Raw genomic sequence first — 17,657 nt, 5'->3', positions numbered from 1 at the left:
ATACAATTGTTTGAAACTTTTCTTTGTTTTCTTGTTCGTATGTTTGCAATTGTATGTACTATGTATTTGATAAAATTAATTACACACACACCACACACACACACCACACACACACACCACACACACGCACACACACGCACACACACGCACGCACGCACGCACACACACACACACACACTAGTCACTGTGTCATCCATTAGTAGCTAAAGGCTGGGTTCACACTGTATCTCTGTATGTTGGGGTTGTCCTCTCACTGATTATTTTTCAACTATGTGCACCAACAACTAATGATCTAAAACTAAAGGCCATGCAGCATAGTAACTAAAACTAGTACTAGTCACTATGAATCTGTGAGTCATTAAGGTTTCTATGTTGCTTGAAGTATATCCATAGACATAACCATTACAACGTTCGGTAGGGAGGTCTTTGCTTCCACCACCCACTCCTACTCATGGTAGTTTGTTGATGCCAGCTTTGTGTGTTAATATGAATTATTGACCACATCATGCATCTTATTTTCATGTATTTTATTCTTTTATATATGTTAAATCTTATTATATGTCACAAACAAGGAGTCACAAACCCTTCATGAAAACCCCTGTAGAACATGAGAATCATTTGAACACATATTGGTAAAGATTACGTAAAATGTTACTGCGCGCGTGTGTCTGTGTGGGCGCGTGTCTGTGTGGGCGCGTGTCTGTGTGGGTGTGCGTGTCTATGTGAGTGTGCGTGTCTATGTGAGTGTGCGTGTGTCTGTGCATGTGTGTCTGTGTGCACACAGGCATTTCGTGTGTCTATTAATCTGTGTGTGCGTGTCTATTAATCTGTTCAAATTAATCTGTTGTATTAATCTGTGTTCCTAACTTCGAATGCATATGCTCCATGCTATGTCGTCAAAAGTATTATACAGTGTATTTCAAAACTCCGTCATATTTCTGAGAACCCGCTTCTCAAACACCCGCCTGCAGGCTATCTGGTGGAGAATGAAAGAAATCGCGAGCATCGCCTGTCTTAATGCTAGTTCTTCATGAGGTGGAAAATGTGTGAAATACGAAAAAAGATTGCTGGTTAACATTTTGCACTTTTTTTCAAAAGGATTACTATCTGGTAAATTCGAAACTATTACCTAAACGTGTTTTTTTGTACAGTTTTGTTATATATTACAGTGCTTTTCATTTCATTCTCAAATACAATGCAGAAGTTTATAAAGCTAGTTTGCTACAAAGTTCAGTAAAGATTGTGAATGATCCAGCCTCATAAAGCTTTAGTATGTTTATTGCACAATAACAGGACAATAGCAACAATAATCAAGTACAACAATAGTATAAAGTAGCACTTATATATGTTATATATCATATATATATCATATAGTATATATATATATAACAGAGCACATTTCAACAATTGGTACCTTCAGTTCATATTAATATATCATCTACGAAGTCTCACTAGAATATATTGAAATGTACAAATGATGACAAAAAGTACATCACTTCTTGTGTGGTCTATCATAAACGCTAACAGCATAGTCTACAGTCTGCAATAGAGTTTACTACTAGCCTCCCCTTATAATTATTGTTACATTATAGAATTCACATTACTTGCCACAACAGTTTAATAAGATGAGAACATAAGCATTAACAACAAAATTACTATAAGAGTAAGAAAACAAAGATTAACTGGCGCAGAAGCTGTAGATACAGAAGCTGTATATAGAGCACAGAATACAAAATATTTCCTCAACCTTAAAAAGCTGTTTAGAAGACCAAAATGCTGGTTTTAGACCTCAAAGCAAAAATCATTGATCTAAACGGTGTCTCCTTGGCTTAGCTGGTCACTGATGGAAGTTTCTATCTGTATCGCTCCGTTTTCTGTTGGTACATACTGAGTGTTACTCGTCGCTGGCCGATAGGATCTTCGACAATTATAGGAGAGGTCTTGTAAAATTATCTGTCGGTATTTTTCAGGCTTAGACCACCAGCCATTAAAAAGCTTCGTTGTGTCTCCCTATAAGATAAGAAACAAAAAGATCAATGACTTACAAAAACGGAATTATTTCAATGTGTGCAGTTAATGCCATGTAGTAACAACATCAAATATTTTAGAAGTTCTTTGAAATAGCATGACTGTTAGTGACATATTCTATAGCAAAATTTACTTCTTATAACGAAGTTGTACAAAAATATCTGCCATTCATAAGAATTCAGTATGACAAACATGCAAATAACTTAATTGCAACAATTTCCAGATAAATTTAATTCCACTAAACCTATCTTCTTATGAAAATGATCTTTTCACTCCACGATATACCGGTATCAAATAATGGGTTTAAAAATTGAGGCTAGTAAATCAACTTGCTGAGAACTCAACATTGCATAAATAATCTAAATGTTACATTTGAATAATTGTGTTATATTTTAGCGCTTTTCATCATATTAAAAAGCAGTGGGAAGTTTCTTTTAGTGTTGTGTCGTGTTTAGCCTAACCTGAGTGTATTCAGTTTAAACTGTCCTATGTATTATATTTACATACTATATTAACTTTATCGCTTATATCTTAGCTTTTCTTAATGTCTTGTTTACTCTTTATATTTACTCATTACTATTCATATTACTGCTAAAAATTAAATGTTATATATGAATGATCGTAGCTGAATACAGCAAGATACCCTATGTTTGCATCAATAAAAATATTATCAACAGTTTTACAGCAAAGAAAGATTTATTATTGTTTACTCGATACTGATGTAGGAGTAGACAACTCGTAACGTAGTTTAGTAAGCTGCTTATTTGTGTTTTTAGCTAATGCTAAAAAGTGGTAAGTGCCTAAGTGGTTCAAGTTGTTACTTTTAAAATGATTATAGCATCTTGTTGCACTCCTCATCGTACTTGTATCTATGTATACTATTTATTGTTCACCTCATGAACATCTTTCAGGGCTGTTAGCCAGGATAACATAATGACCAGTAGATCAGTGGACCGGTAGACCAATAGACTAAAAGAAACAGGCTACAGTGGTTTGCCTGTTATAGGTAAGCTAGTCTGTTATTCTGTTACCATAGCGATATGGCGCTCTGTTTCCAAGAAGTTTAAAGGTTGACTTGCAACGAAATTCACATTACAGTTATTTGGTATCAAAAGGTTCACCATGTTTTACTCTGCTGTGTTGTAGATTCAAAGTATGTGGAAATGTGATTACAAGCTCAAAAACGAACAGGTAATCACAGCCATCATGAAAACGCCGTAGATAGGAATCCCTCTCAAAACGGCTCAAATGTGAAGTAGTTGAACACGATGTGCTTCTGTTTACACTTTCATGCAACCTCAATCGTTGAAGTATTTTCACAAATAAGCTTTACGCATTCAATAAAACTATGTCTATTGTCCTTGCGCATTTATTTCTTTATCATTGTAATGCTGTCACTTTGAGCACTGATATTTCAAAACCTAGCCTAAAAATCAGTCTAATTTTTTAACATTAGCTCGAAGGGGTGCATATCATCCTCTGATAAACATGAAGAGCCTGTTAGTCACCTGTGATGGTCAAAAAATGCTGCAGCAATTTTTCGCGCCATTTGGCGGGAAACATGGGTCACATGATCAGATTATGACTAGATGATTAGACCATTCTGAAACGAAACTGTAAAGTAGCGAGCATCTACGTATATTTGATAAGGGGTTTCCGTAGAACCCAAAGCGTTTGTCATAAACTAGTGCTACAAGAAGTGTTATGTTGAGCCTTCTATTGGCCTTTCAATTTACGTGATAACATCCAGTGTCAAAACATTAACCACATCGAGTTGCGTACGTCATCAAAATAAAGAAACTCCAACCTTCAGCCTTTTTTTAACTGTTCCTTTTGTTAAGCTTTTAAAAGCTTGTAATCACATTTTCACATATTTTGAACCTACAACACAGCAGAGTGAGACATGGTGAACCTTTTGATATCAAATAACTAATGTAATTTTTGTTGCAATTCAACCTTTAAGCTGGAATGCATTTTAACTCTTACTGATTAGTACTGTAAATAATTTATTATCTGCATGAAGTAAACTCTGTATAATAAATGCTAATTAGTTCAAAAAACAACTACAAACAAAAAAACTATAAAATGCATGGAATGTTGTTGTTTTTATAAATTAGAAATAGTGAAAGCAAGTCAAACCTTATGCCAAATAGCCATAACCAGTGCTCCAATAGGGATACAAGCCATTGAGGAACCAGCCATGATCCACCCAAAAACATTAGCCCAGCCTGGATATGTATAGCTCTGGAATTTAAGTGGCTTGTACTGTGTCAGGCCATATACCATGATACACTGCAACACAAGCCAGAGCGTTAATACAATAGAGTAATATTTATTATATAAAAACTTTTTGTATAAGCTGAAAATGAATAAATGAATAAACTTCATGAATACGTTCTTTTGGTTTGAAGATATTTTATGCTTTATTATTTTTATGATTAGATTTTTTAATTTACAAGTTTAAACTTGCTCAACTAAATAATATACATCATATATATAATAATAATATATATAATATACATCATATATATATATAATAATATATATAATATAACTCATATATATAATAATATATATAATATACATCATATATATAATAATATATATAATATACATCATATATATAATAATAATATATATAATATACATTATATATATATAATAATATATATAATATACATCATATATATAATAATATATATAATATACATCATATATATAATAATATATATAATATACATCATATAGATATAATAATATATATAATATACATCATATATATATAATAATATATATAATATAACTCATATATATATAATATACATCATATATATAATAATATATATAATATACATCATATATATAATAATAATATATATAATATACATTATACATATATAATAATATATATAATATACATCATACTCGTGCTACAGACAGTACTGTTTCGGCTATTGAAGCCTCATCAGCCTAATAAGCCTAATATACATCATATATATAATAATAATATATATAATATACATCATATATATATATAATATTAATATATATAATATACATCATATATATATAATAATATATATAATATACATCATATATATAATAATATATATAATATACATCATATATATATAATAATATATATAATATACATCATATATATAATAATATATATAATATACATCATATATATAATAATATATATAATATACATCATATATATAATAATATATATAATATACATCATATAGATATAATAATATATATAATATACATCTTGGGTTTAATGATGAGGTGAATGTCTGAGAGAACACAAATAGCATAAAAATTTATGCTATTAGTACAATAAAACACCTTGGTTATAGAAACCTCAAACATACATGCGGCTTCAATGTCATGGGTTTCCCAATGCATAAAAACTTAGGTATGATTGGTACCAACATTATACACATATCCGTAAATGCAGCGGTATGTGTATCTATCTATATATATTTCTTAAAGTTTGTGTGTGAGTATGTGTGTGGTTCCAGCTATATCTATTAAAATCTTGGAATAAAGAATCCGTATTGAAGAAAGTTTGATCTGGAACCCTTTGGTTTGCGAGTTCGACGCCCTACCAATTTAGCCACACCAGCTTGATAGGTTCACCAAACGATCTATGTCGGTATTGGGGAGCAAATACGCTACGCTTTCGGTCTCCACACAGAGTCATGAGAAGCTGGTAGCTCTTATTAGTAAGCTTACTCATATTACCCATTGGCAATGTGCCAGGCTAATAACAAGAGGCAACTCTCATTACTTCTCATTGTTTATAAGCTGATTTTTAATACCCGGGCAACGCCGGGTAGCACAGCTAGTAGAGTTGTAAATCCCAGTTTTTGTCTGTCTGTCGTTCATGCGTCCAGTTATAACGATAAAATTATGAGAATGAAAAATCCTTCTCCTATTGGATTTGAACTCGGAACATTAAGGTCATCAGACAGGTGTTTCTATCCTCTAGGCCAAGCGGCTACATAACTACACAATGGAATAATTGTGGTCATGCTTATTATTATTCCAAACTTTGGTTGGTTAAAATAGCCAGCTTCACGCTTCAGCTATCATCATCAGAGAGATCATGATGCAATCTTTTTTCGTAATGCTGGCTTAAGTTATAATAAAGGCTCCTATTGTAGTAAATGTTTGGACTAGCTTAAGTTACTCAAATTCATTGGACAAAGAAACTTAGCCAATTAAAAATAAACTTTTCATGCACAAATTATTTTATATTACTTATTATTAGTAAAGCTGGGCATTCAATTACTATACATATACATGTATATAGCTTTCTGAAATTATCACTTGTTGAGAGGAGTCTTTCGTCTGCTTGAAACAAATTTCTAGTAATTTCTAGCAGCTAAGTGCTCTTTATATTTTGTATTTTAATATAATTCATTTTTCACATACTGTTTGGAGTGCTTTTTCTTTATTACTCTTTATGAAACAAGTCTTTCTAACATATATAGTATTATTTAGACAAATATGACACAGATCGGTTTATGTATCCGAATGGGATATATATATATATTCTATATAAATATATTTTATATGTATCAACAATGTATAAATGTGTAATATATATATGTATAATACATAGCTCTATAAATATACATTTTATATATATGTATAATATAGTGTAGAACATCTATCTAAATAAATGAATATATAATATGCATATATAAAAATATGTTTTGGATACATATACATGTATAGGAAATATATGTACTGTATATATATAAATGTATGTAATATGTAAATATATTATAACTTCTTAAATAAAATCAGATCTTTTAGTACAATTTAGATTCCGCTTAGTTGAGTTACACAACTGATAACACTTTAGTGGCTGTCAGAAAGTCTCCAAACTGAGGATCTCAATGATTTACATTATGACACTATAGTTTATATCATAGTTCATAATAGCTTATAGAAAATATAAAGAGAGCTTCTGGTTAAAATTGTCTCACACTAAAATATTTTGCACAATTTATGATTGAAAACAGATAAGCCTGTAAGACTTACGAAAAGGAATATAGGCGCAATCAATGACCAACTCGCAATCCAGAACATGTTCGGAGGTTTGCTGATCATCACTTTAATATCGTTCGAAAATCTCCAAACACCTGCATAAAGGTTAAACATTTGGAATAATTTTTATGACACATCAAATATTTTGGAGCTGTCTGACAACGCACAATATATCTAGCTATTACAGTTGGTCTACCTCAACAAGATAGGACACGCTATGGTATAGCAATTTTCACAAATGACAAAAAACTTATGTCTATATGAAAAGCTAGCCATTTTAGTACAAGTTCCTAGAATATGACATCATGAACCTGACCTTCATTTGGTAATAGAAAATGACAAGTTATGGACAGAAATTTTTAGCTGCTTACCATATATCCAAGAGACGACCAAACTCTCACAAAACACAGCAAAAAGAATGGAATATCCAGCAGCAAAAACTTCAAATATCCTCATCACATAAAAGCCTCCCTAAAATGTTCATAGCTGAAATAACTTCTTATGCAGAAAAGGAGTTATCTTCTCAAGTAACACATTTTTTATACACAGGAGCAGGCTACAGTATACATGTTAATGTTTCATAAAACATATTTACAATAACACTTACATATGTACAACTGCCAAGTCCGACTAGGAAATATACAGAGAACAAAACTCCGACGAATATTTCTCTGTGGTCTTTCAGAATTTTGAACTCATCAGCCAAGCCAGTAATGATAGCCTCACTTCCCCCAAACTACAAAAAATGAATTTGTAAAAGAGTAACAACCCTAGCTCACGCTCAATTGCTATTTGTTTAAATAAACTCTTGCTTGCATGAGCACACAACTTCTTTGTTAGCTTTAATGATGTCAATTGTTTATTGACAATGAATCTTGGTGCTGAAGCTAGCAAAAAATAGCTTATACTAAACAATACCAGGTTAATGACAAAATATCAAAAGGTATCTAATAAAAACATATTGAACTTTACAGTGAACAGCAGCAACTTGTTCTTTGTTGTTTTCAATATGATTTGAGCCTTCTGTAAGCATGCTAAGAAAACTTACGGAGCTGTCAAGTCCAAGAGTTAGTAACATGACGAAGAATATGATTGCCCAAAAGACAGAGCCGGGAAGAGTTGCGATGGCCTCTGGATACACCTCAAACACGAGGCCTGGTCCTGCAACAGATGGAACCTGCCTGCACAGCCTAAATTGTTACTGCTGTGAAACACTATTTGAAAGCATCATTAAAGTGGAATTAGCAAAATACATTGTCATGCTAAAAAAAAGAATGCTAAAACATATTTGAAAGCATATTAATGCAAGAAGTTGCTGAAAAATTAGAGTGATGTATCAGCTTTCTATCGTTGATAATTTAAGATATCTGTTTCAGAAGGTGAGATGTAGTGGCACTGTATCAATAATGTTTAACTTCATAAAACAATATTTGACCACAATTCCATAGTGTGATAGATAGGCTGTGAAATGTATGTTTATTTATTACGCCTGGTTATTAATATAGTAACTAGCAATGTTGGCTGGGTTGTTGAGAAAAGCCAGGGCTTACACTCTGTTTGGAAGCCATCTGTTTTATAATCTCCAAAATGACTGCTATGACACTAGTACAAAAACCAACTTCAAATATAAACTAAATATTGAAAACAGCATGTTCTAGCTAGACACTTTGTAAGCATAAGCTGATATAGCTTTGAGCCAATCTAAAAATATAGTTTGTAGAAATTGTCTTCCTATCACTTGACTTGATCATTTCATTGAAAACAGTTTCTCTCTCTCTCTTCCAAATAAGTAGACAAGCATAAGCAGGTGAGTAATAATGAAAGTTCAAGGCCACCCACATTAAAAAGCAATCTTTTTTACAACTAACAATGTATGCTTAGCTCAATGGCGCACCAAACCAGTTATTACCAAACTCATCAAACAACACGCTAGCTGACTATTTATCTAAAGATGCAAAATTGCGGTAAAAAAAGTGTTTGTAACTATCAAATATTTTATTGATAAATATATTTTTGTAATAGTAACAAAAAAGTTGTGATACAAACTTTATCAAAAGAGAACAAGTGCAGTTGGGCAAACTAGTCTTAGCTAGAGAACACAACTCCGGTTAAGTAAATCTAGTATGCATATAAATTAACTAACCTTCTTGGGCAACTTCATAAAATGGCTTGCAGGTCTTGTGTGATAAATAGCCAAGGAAACTGAAGACAACAAAACCAGCGAGAATGCTCGTAGCGCAGTTGATCAGACTTGTCATGATAGCATCTCTATAATTATAGAACATTAGTGACTTCTTTAAACACACCATAGACTTTCAAAATATAATAATTTTAGTAGAAAAATGCTGTGTGTATTCTATGTAATAATAATATATATTATACGATGATGTAGAATTGTTATTCATTAATATTTTTATGATGCCGTGCAGTTGTATACAATTATATTATAACATATTTTAAGACTGTACGCTTCATTTGCACATGTATGGAAAACTTTTGTTGAAAGTGAAATGCGTGAAGATCTCATTACTAAATTGCATAATCTTATACACCACTAGATATTGTCAGTAATCTATTATAGACATTAATGTTAAAATATGTTGACAACTGTTAACCGGGCATAATTATTAAAGGGTTGCTAGCAGTGAAGACAGGGCTACTGATGGAATTAAAGGAAGGGAGGGGGAAGTGGAGCCACAGATTTTGTTAAAAGTGCAAACATTTACACAGGCCTAGCCGCTACAGTCATGATACTTTATACAATATCAATGTCAGCATCTGATTCACGCTGCAAAAATTTTTAAAATGTTTTATTTCAAAGTATCCTTTTTAATATGCTATTGTTCTTATAAGTTAGAATTTTTACATAAATCTTTTCTTATACAAACATAAGCTCTCCTCATAACTAGCAGACAAGGCACTAGCTACATGTAGCTAGCAGACAAGGCACTAGCTACATGTAGCTAGCAGACAAGGCACTACCTACATGTAGCTGTCGAAATATTTAGACCTAGTATTTACTATTTCTATAAAACTACTACTAGGACTGCAAACAAATCTAACACAGAAGGTGTTATTCATCTACCTCAGCACATAACAGCGACATCAGTACACTTGCCTATATATTATTTTAACTACACCGCTACATTATTGAATTTTTGAGTTTTTTATTTAAAAATAAATTCATTAATACTTTATCTATAAAATTTAAAAAATATCTAGTAACTTTTTTGTTGTACCGGTACTAGTGATATAATTTGATATTTAGAAATAATGAAAAAATCAATGTTTTCACTCACTCAAATAAACAACAGTGTAAAATCAAAGATAAAAAATTATTGAGAGTCATCATAGCTTTTTTTCGTTGGTCAACAACTTTTGCCAAGGATCTCAGGCCACATCTTGAATAAACATGCAACGAATGAAAAGTGAGACACGTTAACTTTATTTGGGAGTTCCACTTACAGTTTGTACAGTTTATACCCAATTTATACCAGGAATATGTACACGATACGCCAACTGGCTGAATACTACCAGCGAGCTGAATGTTTTCACTGCTTTCATGTATCTGATGGAAAATTCGTATCAGTGAATTTTCAGTCAACTCAATAAAGCAACAAGACCTTTTTCTCTGCACTTCCCTACACTTCCTGTTACTAGTTGCTAAGGATACACTTCCCTACACATCTGTTACTAGTTGCTAAGGATACACTTCCCTACACATCTGTTACTAGTTGCTAAGGATACACTTCCCTACACATCTGTTACTAGTTGCTAAGGATACACTTCCCTACACATCTGTTACTAGTTGCTAAGGATACACTTCCCTACACATCTGTTACTAGTTGCTAAGGATACACTTCCCTACACATCTGTTACTAGTTGCTAAGGATACACTTCCCTACACATCTGTTACTAGTTGCTAAGGATACACTTCCCTACTTCCTGTTACTAGTTGCTAAGGATACACTTCCCTACACATCTGTTACTAGTTGCTAAGGATACACTTCCCTACACATCTGTTACTAGTTGCTAAGGATACACTTCCCTACACATCTGTTACTAGTTGCTAAGGAACGCTGTTGTTAAAGAGCTGTTAGCATACCTGTAAACGTTGTTATGAAACTTGTTATAGCTGGAATAGGCAAGCAGGACACCAAAACCTGGCCCAAGGCTAAAGAAGACTTGCGTTGCTGCATCCACCCAAACCTAATAAATATAAAATTTTAGGCTATTCTTTCAGAATTTAGAGTAAGTTTAGATTTCTATCTGCTGTGGTGTACTAAAGCAGAAACTAATGTTAGCTTTGCTGAATTTGATGGAATTGTACGAAGGCAGGGTGAAATGGAGCCACGGATTTGGTCGAAAGTACAAATATTTACATTAGCCCAACTTTAACAGCCATGATAGTTTATACAATAGGAATGTCTGCATCCCCTTTATTAAACAAATGCAGCAAAATCTTTTTTAAATATCTTATTTTAAAGCATCATTGTAGTACGTTTTTTAAAGAATAATGCTATTATTCTATTATTAATTTAAGTTCCATTTGTCACATAATTCTTTCTTTACACAAATATTATTCTGAACCTTTGAATCTGATCATGATTAACTGTTTTTCCACTCACAGTCTAAATGAAAAACTGGTTAGGATTCCTGCATCAGACAGTCTTTATTTGGTGTAGAAGGTTTCTCGGCAGAAAATGTTAAAAATTTTGATTGATAAAATTTGCTTTAATAAAACTTGCTGTCGGTGTTGCTGAACAGGCTCTGTAATTTGTGAATGCTCACATCACCTCTCTCTCCAAATAAAACCTTACTTCATTTATACCCAACAAAACAAACAGACACAATTATTACTCACGCTTATTATACCAAAATTTTATGTGATTAGCATGACGCATAATATTCTGAGTTTACATTTAACCGGAAAATCTAAACCGACACACGATACCTAACACAAGAAAGGATAATTGCGGACAAACTCTCTAATTAAAAAATTAACTCCACTATCTAGAATCTAGATAAAATTACAAAGCCTCCTTTTTGTTGATTTAGCAGTAGATATACGAATAGCAAGAATACGGGTAAGTTAGAAATAGGGAGGAGTAAGTGTCATATTGTAAACTACATGTTTGTCACCAAAATTAATTTAATTGATTTTATTGATAACCGTTGCTCTTTTTTATGAATAATGTATGGCATAAGTTGGAAAACATCTTTATTTGAAATGAAATTGTTGCCAATAAAATAATAAACAACTAATTATCAGTTTTTATGCTTATTGATTGTGGTTATGATTGCAAGTTTGTGTTAAATTATATGGAAGATGAACCGAGATCATACCTGGGCATCTGTGATACGATCAAACTTTGGAATCCCATACTCTCTGATGCCATTTCCTGCTCCTTCTAGTGTCAAGCCTCGAATAAGGAGTATGAAGAGTACAACATATGGAAACAGGGCAGTGAACCAGACAACCTGAATAAATACAAATTCTCAAGGTGTTACTTTTTATCATGGTGTAACATCTGAAGGTTGAGATAGGACCTTTTAGTGTTAGGAGAAGCGCATAAATATAATCACATTTATGCACTCATTAAAATATATATTTACTGTGATGCATATTCCTTTACTCTGGCTACCTAATCCGGTATGACAGTTACATTACCCACAATCCACAGGTAACATTACCCTTAATGCACAAATAATATTACCCATAATGCACAGGTAACATTAGCCACAATGCACAGGTAACAATTATTTAAGAAAAGTTGAAACATTACCTTGCCAGAAGTGGAGATTCCTTTAAACAGACTGAAGTAACAGATTATATAGATAGCTAGCAAACAGAGAGTATTTTGCCACCTAAGACCTCCCACGTCTTCAACGCCGTCTGCTTCTTGCAATCCCAGCACATGCCTCCTACCAAGTACAACGAACAGTTGCATACTGTGTATACAGCAATTACCTAACCACGCAAAGCCTATATTCTACGTGGAAGGACTGGAAGACAAGCATAGTTTTAAAAGTATGTACATATTCAACAAACCATTCCACATGTCAAAACAGCATTTCCATTGATTCTGTGTAAAACTTGAGAGTGTATGAAATATTCAAACACTCTCAAGTGTAATTATACCTACATGTACAAAATTAAACTCATGCAAGGTCAGAAAAGAAAAGATTCGGAATTTGAGATTTTTTATTTAAACTTTATTTCAGCCTTCAATGGCAACAAACGGAACTCAGGTTGTGTGAAAAAGAAATAGCATTAGAATTTAATCCATATATATAAATCTCAAAGTCCGTTGTTTATTGTGTCCAGCTAAAACTAGAAATGAAAAGACCACTTCGTGCTGGATTTGATCACAGAACCTCCTGTTCATCAAGCAATCACCTAACCAATTAAACTACATGAGATCCATAAATTCATTAAGCGATATGAGCCATTATGTTGGTTAAAATACTCATAGCACTCTTATGCAGTGCCACTAAAGCTTGCTCTCACAGCTATTATTGATAAGTTTAGCAATACGGATAGTAGACTCAAATTAGTTATTAACAATGTGCCAGGCTAATAGCAAGAGGCATACAACTACATTACCTGCCTATGTTTATAAGCTGTTTTAATACCCATGCAACGCCGGTAATTCGGCTTGTAGTATTTAGAGAAGCAAAGAAGAAATTCTTACAATGTAGGATTGTTCTAGATATAGAACGGGCAAGATGTTTGTCCGGTGTGCAATGTTTTATATATATAAATATGTATATATACATATATATCTAATCTAAATAATATCTAATATGTACATCTATACATATATATATATATATATATATATAAATCTGAAAGTTTGTCATCCTTCGTCGTCCTTCCAAATATCTGCCTGTCCAGTTATGGCTATTAAAATCTTGAAATGAAAAGCTCACTGCGTGCTGGATTTGAACTCCCGAGAATGCAACCACAAGTTTTTAACCGCGCACTTAATCACTAAGCTACACAGTCCTTAGCATTCTATCGTTCTTATCATATGCCGTATACCTTTTTCTAAATTGCACACATTGAATGATGTATTAATTGATACATTGCGCCCACAGGTTGCGATGCTCCTGTTATAAAATATTTTTTGCCTATCTATGAAACACAATGCTTCTTCTTCTTTGCCATACTAGGGTGAATTTGTTTTCCGCCATACGATATCAACAATAATGTGTCTCAAAACTAAAATTTGACGATTTTTGTACTGATTACGACGAAATAACAAAAATTTCAATATGTTATTTTGCCACTATCTTAGTTTAGCGGTATCCGTTATGGTAAAAACGGATTCGCAAACAGATAAGTGATAAAATTTTAGTTAAGTTATATTTTAATTTTACTAAAATAAATACTAAAACTTTCTTCAAGTATGTGTTTAGTAAACTACATTCATTTAAGTTAGATTCAACATTTATGGTACATGTCTGTCTCGAAGGTGAGAACTCCTCACAGTACGTACTGCACGTAGTACATTGTAGTGTTACTGTAGAGTTCTCGTCAAACTCAAGAACTTCTGTTAGTGGAATTACGTGCGAGGATCGATTTCACTGATTTTGTTCTTTATTTCTTAAAACCGAGATATCTGTAAGGTTAAAAATACAGGATAGTACAAGATATAATATGGATATGGCATGATAAACTTAAAATTATATATCAAATTACTAATTAATTACCAATAGCGTAATATTTATATTGTGTAAAAACAATAATGTATGAATGAGAAGCTAGCCTGTTCTCTGATAATCCCATTTAGATTTTGATTCCGTGTATCTGTGTTTTGTATGCTATCTGTTTGTTTGGCGTGCTAAGTTCAACTGTTTTTTATTCCACGGGCAACACACGGCATTCAGTAGTATGAGTATATATACACATGTATATATACTTATATATAGGTACCAGCTAGATGCCCCACATTGCACAAGTAATTACACAAAAAATGTTTGGACAACATTGACTTCTAATCAACATATTCAGCATCAAAATTAACCATTCTAACTTTGAAATCAATGTGTTTGTTTATTTTTTGCGTACTGTCCCAACTAACAATTTTACGTTCCCAGAACGTTCCAGGGATGTTCCAAAAAGTCCCAGAAACGTTTCATCGTAACGTTGTCACAAGATTATTTGTAGACACATTTTCAACATTCCAGAAACGTTGTGGGAAATACATTGCTGGAACGTAACTCTCACAACGTTCCAGCAATGTTGTGGGAAATACATTGCTGGAACGTATTTCCCACACCATCCCAGCAACGTTGCGGGAAATACATTGCTGGAATGTTAGCAAATGATCTCGCATAACAATATTGGGAGAACATTGCGTAATATTCCACAAACATTTTTTCCATAATATTGGCTCAAAGCTATTAGCTAACATCCCAGGAAGGTTACGCCTAGAACATTGATGGGACATTAATGCGTAGGGATTTTCCAACTTAGTAGTATATAGTAGTATTCTTAGCTATTACGCATCACTTTCCTTTCCGCATTGGTTCGTTGAGCTGAAACAAAATTTACAGGCAGAAAAGTTGTTGACACATGGTTGGGCATTGGGTTCGCTCAACGAAAGTAATGATTTTATACTCATTTAGCTAGTCAGACATAGCTTTAATCTACTGTAAAATAGACTAGCACATAACACTTGAAACCAACCAAAAATTCCCAGAATGTGTTCAGTTGCGATGCACTCACACTGTCGCGTCATGGTATGACACTTTACTGCACCCAGAAAGCTTAATGGACCCTAGTCATTTTCGCGATACGTCTAATGAAGTGCGAAAATTGAAATTTGTAGTGACTTTTCAATTCATTTACATAAATCATTCAAAATTATCATTATTGTTTTTCATTATTTTGTTTGTTTCTATATCTGTGATAAAAAATCTATAAAATCTTAAATTTGCATCATTTTAAATAATTTTTTGTTATGAAAGGGTGACAACTTCCAAAAATTAAATCATGCGTTTTTGTACCATTTTAGCTAGAAAGTTAGTGGAAAATGTTTGCTAACGTTATTATAACGTTGTTACAAAACATTGTTATTGAACGTCCCAGCAATGTTACAGGATTGCTACTTTGAAATTTTTGGGTGTAAACATTCACATAATATTGTTTTCTAATATATTCGGAATAGTATGGAGTTTAACCATTATGTAACATTGAGCAGATGATCTGGTGCAAAATTCCTACGACATGGGGAGAATATGTTACAGAATATTCCACAAGCATGCCTTCCATGTTGCCTCAAAGATATTAGCTAACATCCCAGAAACGTTTTCGTTCAGAACATTAGTTGGGTGTAACTGTGTAGACAATTTCTAACATTTTGATGTTTCACAGAATGATCCTCTAATGAATTGCGTACAACGTTACTATAATGTAACGAGCATAACCGTCGACAATATTTTTTCCTTAAGCTATACAACATTCCACCAACATTACATCTCCAAAGCAACCTAAATATATGAATGTTAACACTCAAACATTCAAAAGTAACATTCCTGAAACATTGCTGGGACAATTATTTGAATGTAAATATGATGTCACCCCATAATATTCCAGTTACATTTCAAGCCAATGTTGCATGAATGTTTGCACTCGAACATTCCAGAGTAACGTTCCTGGGACATTCCTGGAACATTCATTTGAAGTTAAATATGATGTCACACCATAATATTCCAACTACATTGCAAGCCAATGTTATATGAACGTTAACACTCGAACATTCCAGAGTAACGTTCCTGGGACATTTCTGGAACATTCATTTGAAGTTAAATATGATGTCACACCACAATATTCTAGTTACATTGCAAGCCAATGTTATATTAATGTTAACACTCAAACATTAAAAAGTAACATTTCTGAAACATTGCTACAAAATTCATTTGAAGTTAAATATGGTGTCACACCATAAAATTCTAGTTACATTGCAAGCCAATGTTATATGAATGTTAACACTCAAACATTCAAAAGTAACATTCCTGAACCATTGCTAACAAATTCATTTGAAGTTAAATATAGTGTCACACCATAATATTCTAGTTACATGGCAAACCAATAATATATGATTGTTAACCCTTGAACATTCAAAAGTAACATTTCTGTAACATTGCTAGGACATTCATTTGAATGTAAATATGATGTCCCCCCATAATATTCTAGTTACATTGCAAGCCAATGTTATATGAATGTTAACCCTCGAACATTCAAAAGTAACATTCCTGAAACATTGCTGGGACAATTATTTGAATGTAAATATGATGTCACCCCATAATATTCTAGTTACATTGCAAGCCAATGTTACATGAATGTTTGCACTCGAACATTCCAGAGTAACGTTCCTGGGACATTCATGGGACATTCATTAATAACGTTCTCTAACGACGTTATGATAACGTTAGCAAAGTATATTCCTGTAACATTCTGCTGAACGTTATGATAATATTTTTGCACAACATTCTATGCAACGTTCCTGCGACATTGTTGGAACATAATTCTACAATGATCATCAAATAACGTT

At 32.8% G+C, this 17,657-nt stretch overlaps 1 protein-coding gene across 1 annotated transcript in view; it reads right to left on the bottom strand.

Moving 5' to 3' along the window:
* Positions 1-1,809: 1,809 nt before the first annotated feature.
* Positions 1,810-17,657, bottom strand: part of LOC137390649 (sodium-dependent dopamine transporter-like) — a 29,693-nt gene continuing 13,845 nt past the window's right edge. The window contains exons 5-14 of the mRNA XM_068076976.1: positions 12,882-13,020; positions 12,442-12,576; positions 11,201-11,304; positions 9,239-9,363; positions 8,144-8,256; positions 7,703-7,831; positions 7,467-7,566; positions 7,090-7,190; positions 4,168-4,320; positions 1,810-2,010 (exon numbers count right to left, since the gene is read on the bottom strand). Coding sequence (XP_067933077.1) covers positions 1,810-2,010; positions 4,168-4,320; positions 7,090-7,190; positions 7,467-7,566; positions 7,703-7,831; positions 8,144-8,256; positions 9,239-9,363; positions 11,201-11,304; positions 12,442-12,576; positions 12,882-13,020 — 1,300 coding nt within the window. The remainder of the gene's footprint in view (positions 2,011-4,167; positions 4,321-7,089; positions 7,191-7,466; positions 7,567-7,702; positions 7,832-8,143; positions 8,257-9,238; positions 9,364-11,200; positions 11,305-12,441; positions 12,577-12,881; positions 13,021-17,657) is intronic.

The sequence above is a fragment of the Watersipora subatra genome, chromosome 3, assembly GCF_963576615.1.
Source record: "Watersipora subatra chromosome 3, tzWatSuba1.1, whole genome shotgun sequence".
NCBI lineage: Eukaryota > Metazoa > Bryozoa > Gymnolaemata > Cheilostomatida > Watersiporidae > Watersipora > Watersipora subatra.
Note: the sequence above shows the minus strand (reverse complement) of the source record. Positions and strands in the feature narration are given on the sequence as shown.